Source organism: Cricetulus griseus, chromosome 3, assembly GCF_003668045.3.
Source record: "Cricetulus griseus strain 17A/GY chromosome 3, alternate assembly CriGri-PICRH-1.0, whole genome shotgun sequence".
NCBI lineage: Eukaryota > Metazoa > Chordata > Mammalia > Rodentia > Cricetidae > Cricetulus > Cricetulus griseus.
Genome location: NC_048596.1, coordinates 76,373,920 through 76,388,787, shown reverse-complemented (window position 1 = coordinate 76,388,787; position 14,868 = coordinate 76,373,920). Strand labels below are relative to the sequence as shown.

Sequence of the window (14,868 nt, the reverse complement as noted above, 5' to 3'; positions counted from 1 at the left end):
TCCCAAACCCAGAAAGGAAGGAAGGAGGAAAGAATGGGAAAAGAAAAAAAGGAAGGAATGGAAGCGTGTAAGGCAATGCTAGCTGCCAAAGAGACCATGCGACTGGAACTGTGAAAAATGGGTTTTGAGGCTGGAGAAATGATCAGCAATTGAGAGTGCTTGCTACTCTTCCACAGGATGAAAGTTGGGTTTGCAGCACCCATGTCAGTTGGCCCATAACTGCCTGTAACTCCAGCTCCTCTGGCCTCTGTGAGCACTGCACTTATATTCACTCTCTACCCTACCACACACAATTAACAATAAAACAAATCTTCTTTAAAAGAAAGAGAAATTTGACTTGAGGTTAGAGCTCATACCATAAAGGATCTTGAGGACAATAAGGAAGAGGTTGAAATTAATATAATGAGGAATATTTGAAAGAATTTAAGTACTAAAGTGATATATTAGTAAGAACCACTAACACAAGGGAGGTTTTTCGTGTGACTTAGCTGATTTGAAACTATGGAAAAATGTTATTATTTTCAAACTGAAATTTATGATAGAAAAATTAAGGCTCCAAGAGTCAAATAATAAATGCCCATAGTCAACAAGTAGAATTGTTACAGAGAGTGAAACGTGAGACACTGGTACCAGCATTTTTGGCAGTGCTGAGACTGGAACCCATGGCCCTGCACATGCTAATCAAGCGCTCTATCACTGGGCCATGTCCTCAGTTCTGGAGTCCATGTTCCTACCCTCTGCATGACACTGCCTCCAAGCCAGTGCCAGATTCTGAAAAATTACTCCTGATCAATGTGGATAATGGCATTAATAGAGAAACGGAACTGGGAGAAACAGGCTATCAGAGAGAGCAGAAAGGCTAGAAATTTGATGGGGTGGAAAAGTGACATCAAAAGAATGGTGGAGAGGGAAGGAGTTAAAATAGGGCATTCTTTTAAAGCAGAGGCAGCAGAGAGACTTCCTGGATATTGGGGTGAGTGAGGAAAGGAAGTGTCAGTGATGGAACCATGTTTGGGGTGGAATAATTGAGACGACTATCTTTCCTGGGCTAAGGTGGGGGTGGGTAGGACTTGGATGGATATGGGAGGGAGGGTTTTGTAGTGGTTGACGTTGTTATTGGGGAGTCTGGTAGTTATGGTTCTGTGTGTCAGTTTGAGCACAATACCCCCTTTTCCCCTCCATTCTCCCATCTCCCTAACTCACCTCTTTTTTTTTTTCTGTTATTCAACAAATAGCTATTGAGAGCTGCCTGGTTCTGGGCACTATTCAAAGTTCTGGGAGCTCAGAACACAAAAGAGCCAAGCTGCCTCCTTTCTTGGAGCTTTAGGACAGACAATGATGCCCAAGGAAGTGAGCATGCAAGAGAGATCATTCCAGAGAACAATTTCCATGGCGTGAACCCAAGGAGCTGAGATGAAGAAGGGAGTGATTCACATGGGTTGTTTGGGGTAGGAGACCATGTTAAAAAAGGGGTAATATAACATGAATAGAAGTATAAGTTATGGAGAGAGCAAGAGAGCATACATACATTCATTTGTATGTATGAAAACTAGATACTATAGAGCTCACCATAGTGTAGTACACATGGTCATGCGTATCTCTCTAGATTTCACTGGTTGCTTTCCTAGCTGTCATCTCTCCATCTGTTACATGATCAGATTGATTGGCTGAAAAATATGTTTAGTATTTCATGCACCTCAAGCTGTGAAAGTCGGGTCTAAATACAGACACAGTATGATGCACTAATTAATTTATGATTGTATTTTACATCATTGATGCTAGAGCTCTTGATTTGGGCATGCAGCTTGTGAAGGAAACAGCTCAAGGACAGCAGAGAAGACGCTCGCAGATACACTCTGTTAGGAGGCTTTTCCCTGCTGCCCTGGCTGCTATGAGCAAGAGGTGCTGGTGTGTTGCATTCATCCTATGCCTCAATTGTAACCAAACTCCAGATCTGGTGCACAGTTATGGGCAAAACACGCCTGCTCTTCAGGGCAGCATTCACACCTGTCACTCATACAGACACGTGCTTCCATCTTGCTGACTTATTTTTACAAGCTTCTATAGCCAAGCGTGACTGACCCCAGCAACACTTTCATAGAGAAAACATCAAGTGCTTTCAGTGAACATTAACCGTCTCACTGACCAGATGCCTTGGACCACAGGGTAGAAATGGAGACAAGTTATTTACAAGAAAACCAAGTTCGTTTTAAAGATTCAAAGAGGCAGAAATCAAATGACCTCACCATTAGCATGAGTCTTAACATGTCTTTCTCTGAGAGCACACAATGAGGAAATAGGTTTCCCATGGAGAAGCAACAATGATCTGCATTTGCCTTGACCTGTGACTTCTTTGCAGGTGTGATGGGAAGGGCATCATAACTGTACAAAGCGTGTTCTGATTGTTCTTGCTGTCCATCCCCATTTTACTTGATGAGGAAACTAGGGATTTAGGTGATTAAGTGCTTTTTCCAAAGTCCTTTACATAGCAATGGCAGAGCCAGAGTCTTGGGCAATGGAATCAGCATGGGGATATTGTCCAAGTAGAGAGGAGTTGGTGCTCGGGAGGGCTGTTTGGTGGCTACAGATGGCCAGCCAGTGGAACCTTCATAGGTGGAAGCACTGATTTCCCTGATTGGATTGAATACATTGCAGAAATCTGGCAGATCATCAAGCTTCAACCCATAAATATAAAAATTTCCACAATAATGATTAGCCTGAAGAGCATATGGGGCCACAAAGGTGGCTTGAATTAGACTTTAGTCACTGGCAGATACCTGACACTTAATAAATGGAAAGATCACTTAAGAACAGAGGTTTGTGTCTATAATCCCACCACTCAGGAAGCTGAGACTGGAGGTTCAGAACTTTGGGACCAACCAGGGCTACATGTGAGACCTTGTTCCAAAACCTAAAAAATGAGAACAAAAAGAAAGAAAAGTCAATTTATTTCAACTCATGGTTTCAGAGGTTTTGATGTGGAATGGCAGGAATGGCATGGAATTGCACAGTGCTCAGGTCGTGGTGGTCAGGAAGCAGGGCTTAAGAGAGCCTGAGTGAACAGGCTTCCTCTTTCCACCATTTTTTTTTGCTTAATTTTGAGCTTGTAATTTAAATACATTTCTCCCTCCCCCACTCCCTTCCCTCCTTCTGAACCCTCCCAGGTGTCCCTCCCTGTTCTCCTCCAAGTTCATGTCTTCTTTCTGCATCAGACTCAGAGTGTTTTCTTTATTGTTTTATGATCCTTCTTTGGTATTCTTGTGGCCCACCATCTATTCCTCCTCCTTCTCCTCTTTGTTCTTCTGCTCCTCCTCCATTTATCATCATCTTCATCATTTCCACTTCTCTGCCCACACCTTTATGTATCCTTTTACCTGTGTAGGGATATGACAATGTAGGTGAGATGCAGCAACAGAGGGGTCTCACAGAAAGAGTCTGTCCCAACCTCCTTTCCGATAACTTACAGTGTCTTGAATGTTGGGGACTTCCCATGCTTTTACACCAACATGCACTTAACACATTGTATACAATAATCACCACTAAACACTCAGTTGAATTAAAGAGTTATGCACAGGAATATGAGGTCCAGGGAAGAAAGTTCCATGTCCTAAATTCATTCAGCAAGTTAACTGTTAAGTCAGAACTGTAACCCAGAACCTTCTTTTGTTTCTATCTCAAAGCAGTGTGGTCCCAGGATGTGCAGTTTTCCTCTGTCCTCTGTATATGAATGTGGTTTTCAAATGGTTTGCACTACTTTTTTTTCACAAACTCAGGTTTGAAAACCACAATGAAATTCCCAACATAGCAGCCCAAGCATCATTGGGCAAGATTCATTTTTTTCCTCTCTGAAACTTGACTTTCTCCATCTCTATAAAGAGTTCAGTGAATCATCGGGGCCTGAAAGGTTGAACCAGGTAATGTGACACAGGTGTTACACTCACTGTTAAGTGTGTTTCTTCCCTCAGTGCAGAGGGGCTAGCCCCACCACCTGTCCTTGCTTTAACCACCATTTTTGTGGGTTATAGTTCATCAAGAGGGCTCAGAAAATATTACTAATTTATGCACCATTTATTCCACTAGATAATGCATTTGGGAGAGTGTAAGGTGCCCACACACCTGCACTTCAGGCAAGCTCTGCACTGACCCTGCCAGAGAGAATGGGCACTTTATATCTCATATGGTTGATTGCTTTCTCCCTCAGTGTTCATGATGGTGTCCATTCGCTTCAGTTGAGGAGGCCCCGGAGAGAGATATTACAAATTGAATGATGTAGCTTGATCTGGCAAGAATTTCTAGGGATTCTGGCCTGGGTTCTGTGATTCCCAGCGGTAAGCTGCCTTCACTGTCCATGTAATGAGACTGATTTTAAGGCTCTACGTTGCCACCTACTAGCACAGTGACTTTGGGACAGTCGTGTCACTTTGCTAAGCCCTTGTAATTTGGAACTTGTCAAGAAGTAACCAAGAGGGCAAGCTATGATGTTAGACAAAACCGAAGATTGAATTTGGCTTCTACCTCTTTTGACTCTGAACAAACTAATCAATCTCATTGGGTTTCAGTTTTCTGATCTCTAAAGGTAAAGTGATAGTACAAAATTCAAAAAAGAGCTTTAAAAAGATTAGTAGCAAATGTATCAAGAACCCATGTGAGCCACTCTCTAGATATTAATTCACTCAATACTACTCCTGTGAAAAGGAGATTGTTCACGGAGACATTGCAGGTGCTCCTTGACTTACAGTGGGGATGCCCTCAATGAACTAATCAGATGTTTAATCTATTAGAAGGTGACAATGCATCATTTTTCAGATAAGGCCTCATACCCTCCAAGCTAACCTCAAACTTGCTGGGTAGCTAAAAATGATCTTGGACTTCTGATCCTTTTGCTTTAAAATGCTGGGATTATAGCTGTGTTCAACCATACCCAGTTTGCAAGTTCCTGGGAATCAAACTGTGGATTAGGCAAGCATCCTACCAACTGACCCTACACTTAGACCCTGAAAGTGGGTTTAGTATACCTATTTAACACCATCATTATTCAGATAGACTGTGGGGTGTTGCCTGTTTACCCTCATGGTCATGTGGTTGAACAGAAACTGTAATTCAGCATCACGGGAAAGTAGCATAGGTGGCAGAGTGTGATGCCCTGCAGTCATAGATACGAGCAGGCTGACGCAACATAGTATGACCCTGTGTCAATCAAACCATTTTTGGGGTGGCTTCATGTCACATATGTTAGCCATGAAATAGATCCAAATTCAAGGCATTCTACTGAATATGAACCACTTTTGCAGTATCATAGTTGAAAAGTAATGTGTGCAAGATCAGACAACTAATAAACCAGTGCTTAACAAGTAGAGCTCTAGATTTTGTGCTCTTGACTTCATGGGAGAGTCCTGTGTTTGAAAGTGCTTAGCGAAGTCAGTCTCTGCTCACACGTGAAACAAAGCATGGAGTGGGTAAGCCCTCTGTAAATAATGGTACTTGGGGTGCTATGGCAACTACTGTCATGGTCTCCTCAGAGGTCCTGGACTCTGCTGACTGGAATTGCATAGGCCAGTGCTTAGCAAAGTACCCACGCCAGTGGAAGTGGGTGGGGATTGGAATGAGAACCGGAGGGTATTTCACAAACGTTTGTGCTGTGAGAGTAGCTGACGGCTTGGGTGGAGTGATTCTCACTTCAGGACTGTGTGTTGCTGCTGCTGTCACGGCTGCTCTGAGTACCCAGGATACTGTTAAGGAGCTTTTCCAAGCTCAGATGCCGTGTTTTCTCACCATATGGTGCGCGATGAAGTGCATGGTCTGTCAGACAGGGATGGTATGATGAAGGCAGGCTGACCCACATGCATGGAAAACCTGGTCTAAGGAGCATGTGGTCCTGTTTCACTCAGTTTTCCCAACCCTCCAGGGACTGTGTACTCATTTGTGTATCACTCCTGTAATAACTCAGTGACCACAGATAGCCATAGAGCATTACACAGTGGCATTTGCCACGCGAAGCACCAAGAACACAGGGGAACAAAGCATTTCCCCATATCTTCAAGAACTGAGACTCGCTATGCAGGCAATGGGAACCAATTCCATTATGTTTGTTTGTTTGCATATTTGTTTGTTTTTGCAATGCAAGAGAACAAATTCAGGGTTTTGTGCCTGATGCATCCTAAGGCAACCTCTATCACTAAGCTGCACCCCACTCTACCTTAGGTCTTTATTGTAATCTCAGTAATGCCAGGACTCTAGGGGCTAAGATGAGTTTAGTAAGGGGCTGTGATGTGTGGGGCAGTTATTTAGCATGGGGGAGGTCTCAGACTTCAGTCTCCAGCTCTGTACCAAAACTAAAATACAGTTCAATGAAATAAAGGAAGAGTTAGTTAAAAACAACTAACTTTTTTTTTTTGACACAACAAGCATTTAAATATTTTCCTGCTTGAGAATTCATTGCACAAAGAGCGGGTCTCACCAGGCACTGGTGACTAATGGAAGATAGAAATTGCTCTCTTACTTCCTGGTGGATGGAATGTACACAGAGAATGAGAATATCCACCTCCAACCCACGTCTGTCCCCTGGATTTCAGACTCCGGGGCACAGATAAGTTGCTGTCTCCATTTGAGGATGTACCCTATATTCCATGTTCCGAATTCAAAATCAGACTGCTGTCTTCCACTCCACAGCTGCTTGTTTTACAGTTTTCTTCTCATAACTAGACTGTCAGTCTGTCATGTTGCTGCCAGTGTTGCAGTGGTCCCTGACACCTCTCTTTCACTACCAAAATGGAGTATTCCTGGGGACTACTATCACTTTAATCTATAGTCCTGACATAGCTTCTGAGGGTGCTACCTTTGACACTTACACTCTCTTCTCTGGTCTCAGAAAACAGCCAGAAAATATAATTAAGTGTAAATTATTCTCTAGTCTCCTGCTCACTGCTCTTCAATGGATTTTTGTAATATACAGAAGAATCCTATGCCCTCCTTAGATCAGTTAGGCCCTCCAGGATTTGGTCCCCACCCATCTTTCCTGATCTTATTTTCTAACTCTCCTACTTTGTCTAACTTCCTCCAGCATCTCTGGCCTTTCTCCTGTTTCTCTCGTACACCATAGTGTGAGAACATGGATGTATTGAAATATCAGAGCCAGCTGAGAAGAACTTAATTAAAAACTAAAAATTTTAGGGGGTGAAAGGATTCAAGAAGGTGGGAAGGATGAGATTCTAATACTAGGTGGAAGTTTGTCATATCTAATAAGAGAACTGCCCTCTTCAGTCCCTCCCTCTCTCTCCCTCTCTCTTCCTCCCTCTCTCACCCCCCCTCTCCCCTCTGTGTATGCATGTGTGTTATATATACATGAATGTGCACCTGTGTCTGTGGATTCCAGAAGTCAATCTCAGTTGTTCTTCCTCAGGAGCCACCTACCTTGTCTTTTTAGACAATCTTTCATTGGTCTGGAACTTCCCAAGTAAGCTAAGCAGACTGGCTAGCAAGCCTCTTGTGGCTATGCTTGTCTCTGCCTCCTGGGTGTTAAAAGTATAAGCATGTACCACCACACCCAGCTTTTTATAAACATGGGTCCTTGGGAGTCAAACTTAGGTCCTCATTGCTCAGTGGTAAACATATTAGAATCTGAGCAAACACCCCAGGCCTTCTTCCTGCAGGGTTATCAGAAAAGGAGACCAGGATAGGCCAGAAATAGTTGCCTTAATGGAGTTCTAGATTAGAGATCTGGGAAGGAGAAACAACAACAAAACTTAATGCAATAAAACCTGTCCCAGCCTAGGCCCTGCCCCAAATGATGTGACAGACTTTGATGATCCCCCATGGAAGACCTCACCCTCCCTGGGGACCAGAAGGGGGATGGGAGGGAGAGGGAATTGGGATTGATATGTAAAATAAGATTGTTTCAAAAACAAACAAACAAAAAAACTAGTCCCAGGACTGGCCTCGGCTTCAGAGAACAAATCAATGACTTGGTAGTCATTCATGAGAAAGTCACAGAAATTACTGCTGAATTAATTACTTAACTGTTGCACTTAGAAACAAAACACACACTCAGTGAGACCTTAAATCCCAAGTCTGTTTCCTCCTCTGTAGAACTGGAATAGTAATGATACACACTCTGTTGGTTAAAACAGCTAATTACATGCCATTGTAATACTCTTTTCATTTGTCAGAAGTCACAGCTAGGTTGCATGCTCCACATTTGCTTTATTCACTGTGATATTACTAGTAAATGATCATTTATGAAGTGAATAAATGAATGAGTGAGTGACTGAAAGGATGAGTTTTAAAAGAGGATAGACTGACTATTTCATAGACTGGGAGAAGCCACTGGAAATTTTCTCCTTGACAAAGAAACTGTTGGAACTTAATTCAGTGTTCCAGTCTTGCCATGGGTGCCCAGCTGTGGGAATGCCCTCGAATTACATGCTTGTCACACTCACCTGCAGCAAGATGATCAGAGCCACTGAGACTCCACGTCTGCCCTCTGCTTTCTTCAGTGTCCCTGCCTGTTTTTTTTGTTTGTTTGTTTTGTTTTGTTTTGCATCGAATGCTGAGCTGGGCATGTAGTCATGCTCCTGTATCCGCTGGCTTATAGGTTGGGAACTACTCCATCCCAGATGCCATGGATAAAAGATTCAAGATCCACAAGGATCTTGACAGATTGTCAATTAGCTGAAGTAGAGGAGATGAATTTGAATGGGACTTAAAGTAAAGTAAGCACTGAGGTTTAAGGAGTGAATACAAAGAATGGATAAGAGGAGTTGCACAGCTTCTTCAGTACTGGGGAAGAGTGAAATGAGACAAAGATGCAAAAATTCAGCTCAGGGAACAAAATCAGGGAGAATCCATGTGGAAGTAACACTTTTTAAGGAAGTTATCTTTCACCAGCATTTATTTAATATCTTTATAATATGGTATGAGCTCTGTAATTTGATAAAGAAGTAATCTCTCTGGCTGGAATAGAAACAGGATTGAGTTTATTCCTTGTACCTAGTCAAAGCTAAGTGCAGTTTCCTGGTTGGCCACCAGCCTTTAGATCAAGAAGTACAGTTGCCGACATTGGTTTGAATCACAATTTGCCTTATTCTAGATCAGGCTCTCAGTTCAGCTTTTCCATTCAGTCAAATGTAATTTCTTTTCCTCTGCCCTTCTGTAAGAATTGCTCTGAAAATGATCCTAGACAGCTGGCTTAAGTGAAAATAAGATTCTGGCATTCATGAGGTACCATCCTAAGTGATCCACCAGCATTATCACATTTAGTCTTCATCTCAGCCCTGTGAACACGGAGTTTTATTAGTTCCATCTTTTATGTGAGGCCATGACATTCAGAATAGGGGATCCGGTGAGACCTCCAAGGTCATTCAGAGCTTTCAGGTTACCAGATTAGGGGAGGTCTACTCTCAAAGGCTATTTCTTAGACTCACCCTTGCAGATGAGACCAGGACAGTTAGTGAGCTTAAACTGGCGCACACACACACACACACACACACACACACACACACACACACACACACACACACGTAGATGCTGGATATTATGAAAATATGCCACTCCCAAACAAACATGATTACTTATGCCCATGCATTGGGCTGTGATCTGAAAACTGAATTCTGCCTAACCAGTGTACTCTAGCAAGTTCTAGTACTAGCAAATATTTCTACCAGGCAAATTCCTCTTGTTTAATCAAAGAGCTTGCTGTGAAAGCTCAAAACCCAACAGCAATTAATTATTGACAGAGCATGTGAATTAGAGATAAAAGAAGTCAGTCTTTCTCCACACAAGTGATAGTAAATAAATTTAATTATGGTAGGAGAGGCTAAGGGATCTTCGTCTGTATTAAGTTTTATTAGCTGAGACATTTAAAAGCATGTCATCATAACAAAGAGGTCTTGTGTAATCCTGAATGTACCACTTTAGTGCAGGGCTTAGAAGTGAATGGATTTAATGGAGTACCTGGTGGCAGATGGCCCACTGTACCATCAAGTATTGAACATGTTTATCCTCAATTAGCACTGGTCTACATATGCCTACAGCAAATTGACTGCATAATAAGATCCTAAGCCTCATTTTTAATCACTGGTTGGACCTCTGCATTGGGCTGGTGGTAGTGGCATCAATTCCTGAAGGAATATGTGGATGGAGGGGAGGAGATGGAAAGTGTTTTTGTCAAGGAAACCAGTAGACAGGAATTGTGGTGTGGGATCGGTGTTAGTTGGCAGCCTTCTGTTACTATTAAAAACAAAAACAAAAACCCAAGACAATCAACTTGGAAGAAAGATTTATTATTTTTGGTTCCAGAGATTGCAATCCATGGTTGCTTTGCCTCCTTGGTTTTGGGGCTATGGCAACATAGTTTATCATAGAAGGTATATATAGTAGAGGAAGCCTGTTCACCTCATGGCCAAGTGGCCAAGACTTAAAAGTGAGGGGGAGTCTTAATATGCCCTTTCTTTAAAGAAAATTGCTTTTAGATGTATTCATTTTATATGTTTGTGTGCTGTTGCCTGCATGTATGTTTGTGCACTGTGTGCATGCCTGGTGCCTGCTGAAGTCAGAAGAGGGTGGTGGGCCTCCTGGAATTGTAAACAGATCATTAGGGGCCACAATGTGGTTGCTGGAAAACAAATGTAGTCCTTTGCTCCACCATAAAGACTCCAGCACCCTACCCAGGCTGGGGACAAAGCCTTTAACATATGGCTTTGGGAGGTTATTAAATATCACAGCTAGAACAGGCTTCATGAGAAGTTTACAAGGCAAACTGGTAAGCAAAGAAAGAAGAAAATTGTGTGTCTTGTACACAGACTATGCTTGCATTTTATGTGTCACTTTGTTCTCAAATGAACTTAAGGTGAGTGTTAGGACTTTATGATGAAGATGTCATGGCCCAGGGATTTGCTTAAGTTTTCTGAGAACACAGAGTTTGTCTGATGTCTGCCTATTCTTTATCTCTGGGCTTCAATTTCATCATTTATACAATGTTTTTAGACTAAGTTTGGGTTCAGGAAAAACTGCTTAAAATGTAAAATAATGCATATTTCAGGTTCTGTGGGCCACATGCCTGTTGCACCAACTCCTCTTGATGTCTATTGTACCAAAGCAGCACATATACAATATGTAAATGAGTAAGTGTGTCTGTGTGCCAAGGAAGGTTTATTTATAAGCTTTGAAATTTAAATTCTGCCTAATTTCCATGTATCACACAATGCTACTATTACTATCATTTGGGTTTTTTTCCCACAATCATTTAAAGATTACACATCCTTCTTAACTGAGACTCCCACACAAACAAGAGGCAGTGAGAATTTGCCAACCCTGGTCCAGATAATCTTTGAGGTCTTGTTGAGCTCAAACATTCCCTGAAAGCTACTACAACAATAATAAAACCCTTAATTTGTTAAGCTCATGCACACATGAGATTCCATACTAAATGCTTTTCAAACATTATCTCCCTTAATCCTCGCACTACAGTGTGAAGTCAGTGCTGTCATTACCTCCATTTCAGAGATTATAAAACTAATATATAAAGAAATTAAGGGCATATCTAGGTTAAATACAACTGGTAAGAGGTAGAAAGGAAGTTTAAACCTAGGGATACAAGACTCCCAAGGATTAATGCATAAGCCTTATGCTCTATTTCCTGATAATTGCAGAGTCATGCCTACAGTTGGGACATAAATATAAAGAGAACTTCCAGTGCTTACCTTTTCTATTTGGTGGCTCCTACCTTGATTATGTGTTGCAAAGAATTTGTGCAAAGGTATTCAAATATCTTGGATATAGTAATAATCACTGTATTTCCCCCTTCTTCATTCTTCTAGAAATGTGATGCCCAAGACATTGGATGGGCAGATAACCATGGAGAAGACCCCCAGTTACTTTGTGACTAATGAGGCTCCCAAGCGCATTCACTCTATGGCCAAGGACATCAAACTCATTGTGGTGGTACGAAATCCAGTGACCAGGGCCATTTCTGACTACACCCAGACACTGTCAAAGAAGCCAGAGATCCCTACCTTTGAGGTGCTGGCCTTCAAAAACCGGACCCTGGGGCTGATTGATGCCTCCTGGAGTGCCATTCGCATTGGGATCTATGCTCTGCACCTGGAGAACTGGCTGCAGTACTTTCCCCTCTCTCAGATCCTGTTTGTCAGTGGTGAGCGACTCATAGTGGACCCAGCAGGGGAGATGGCCAAAGTACAGGATTTCCTAGGCCTCAAGCGTGTTGTGACTGAGAAGCACTTTTACTTCAACAAAACCAAGGGATTCCCCTGCCTGAAGAAGCCAGAAGACAGCAGTGCTCCAAGATGTTTGGGCAAGAGCAAAGGTCGGACTCATCCCCGCATTGACCCAGATGTCATCCACAGACTTCGGAAATTCTACAAACCCTTCAACATGATGTTTTACCAAATGACTGGTCAAGACTTTCAGTGGGAACAGGAAGAGGGTGATAAGTGAGGCTGACAGTATGGAGGGAAGGCTAATAAATAGCAAGGATACTCTTTACCAGAGTCCCAAATCCCCCAGGTTCTGAAGCTTCAGCCATCTGGAGTGCCAAGTAGATTGCCAACCTCATCCATTCAGGTTACCTCCAATGTTGTGGGCTTAGGCAAAGGTGTAGATCTCATGGCATCCCTGTATATGAACCAACTGTACCTGGTTGACCAGATGTCCACCAGAATCCACCACAAATTACTCATCTTCTACTAGTTAATGGAGTCTGAAAACAGGATAAACATCTTCCAGTTTCACAGACATATGCTATGATGTTGATGAGTGGCAATAAGAAAGAGAGAAAAGGAAAGAAAGAAGGAAGGAAGGAAGGAAGGAAGGAAGGAAGGAAGGAAGGAAGGAAGGAAGGACGATGTTCTTTGCAGGAGCTCTTACTGTAGTCTTGGGAGTCTGGATTCTAGCCTTGTGTTTAATCCCTGGTACGTAAACTTCTGCTCTGGCATCTCTCCAGAATGTTATTTGTGGCTGAGAGCTCCAAGACTCCCAGGGAGTAATATCCTCCCTCCAAGGCCTGTCTAGCTTTCCCATCAAGGCCTTATCCCACCACCCTTTGACTTTCTCCCTCCCCACAATATGAAGGCAAAGGCATGCACGTATGTTCCTTACCAAAAAATAGCCTACACCCCTGGAGCCTTCTATCTGAGAGCCATCCAAGATAGGTCTCTCTCATCATGAGTGTTCTAAATTATGGGGCATAACACACATCCTCACATTGGAATCTGACCCACTTGAATGCTTCTAGAACATGGAGACAGCAGCTATGATTTAAGCCCTGCAGTTGGCAAAGATCAATGCCTGTAAGTGGGGGTAATAAGGAAAAACCCAGTCCTCCAGGTGGAGGCCCCTTACCTAAAGATCCTCTTCCCTAATGATCTTGGTCCTGAGGCATGATCTAGGGATAGGCTCTGCCCTAGAGACAAAGACCATAGCTTGCTTGTTAGTTGTTCTGAGTAAAACCCTTCTAGTTGCAGAGAGGAAGGGAGCACTCAATGTTTTCCTATTTGTCTCACCACTGCCCCCTCAGGGTCACCTCATGGTTCATTTTCTCTACTCAGAGATGGCATCTATTGGGCCATTGGCAAGAATGCTGTTTTGCAGTGTGAAGTGGGTGGGGGAGGGCAAGGACTGTCTGCAGACATCCTTTTCAAGGGCTGCCAAATAAAGTGTCCCTTCCCATTAGTATGGTTCAATTAAAACACAGCATTTGACATAAAGCACTTGTTCACAGATCTCCAAAGCCAGGAATTGTAGTAAAATTGGAAATTTGTATGAGTGGGGAGAGTTGAATCTGTTCAGCTGTTATTAAACTGTCATTTCTCCCACTAAATGGAAACTGTGTTGTTATAAAGCTTAATGCAACCTGATTGATGGGTTTTGATGGTGTATTTGTGTTGGTCACTTCTTCTCCACCACTATCCCTACACTGAAATGCAAGGAATGATTTTGTTGAAGACTAGCAGAGTCCTGAGTCATTGGGAGATTCCTTGTGCAGGGCGGGATGTTTCCTTCCGTCACACAAACAGAGGAAAGAGGTACTAGATATTCATCATCCCATGATTGATAGACTGATAAGTCAGATTCAAAAACAGCTGCACAAATAAATTTTCCAGATAAGGAAAGTTGAGCTGAAGGCAACAGATATGCCAAAGTAAACAAAGATACAGATCAAAATACAAGCACTCACATTTTTAAAGGAGGGGTACACACATGTAGAGAGGATAGACTTCATGAAGCTGATGTGGGTCTTGCTCTGTGAGCAGAACAAAATAGAAGTGAGTGTCAGCCCTGACCGCATCACTTGTATATTTTATACAAAAGGTATGTCCAAGCCAAGCGTAGTGGAAGACACCTTAACTATAGCAGTCCAGGCAGAGGCAACCTCGGGGCTTTGAGGCCAGTCTATGTCACACAGTGGGATAGTGGGTAAAACTAAGTAAATACATAAGTAAGAAGGAGGGGGAAAGAGAGGGGAATGTAGAGAAAGGAAGAAGAGAGAGAGAGAGCTAAGGAAGGGAGAAAGAAGGAAGAAGAGGGAGGGGGAAGGAAGGAAGGAAGGAAGGAAGGAAGGAAGGAAGAAAGGAAGGAAGGGACAAGGATATATGGACATTGCTTCTTAAGCCCTATACTAGATCTGTGGTGGAATTGGTCCTTTCAGAAATGTTCTTAAGGAAACTGGGATTTGGAAGTGGAGCCTTATGTTTCTTTGTGCTCTCTTCCTTGCTCTCACCCACATTCATGATTTTATGGTATTTACTTCCAAGGAAAGGGTTCACAGGGGTTTCTTAACCTTACAAGGAAGGATACACCATCCTTGCAGAAATGTGTTCTGGTTGGGATTTCAGTGGCACCTAGGCTATGGTGACA

The 14,868-nt window shown here is 42.7% G+C and overlaps 1 protein-coding gene across 1 annotated transcript in view; it reads left to right on the top strand.

Moving 5' to 3' along the window:
* Positions 1-12,450, top strand: part of LOC100770573 (heparan sulfate glucosamine 3-O-sulfotransferase 4) — a 414,916-nt gene extending 402,466 nt beyond the window's left edge. The window contains 1 exon segment of the mRNA XM_027410311.2: positions 11,814-12,450. Within this exon segment, the coding sequence (XP_027266112.1) occupies positions 11,814-12,450 (637 nt within the window).
* The last annotated feature ends 2,418 nt before the right edge of the window (positions 12,451-14,868 follow it).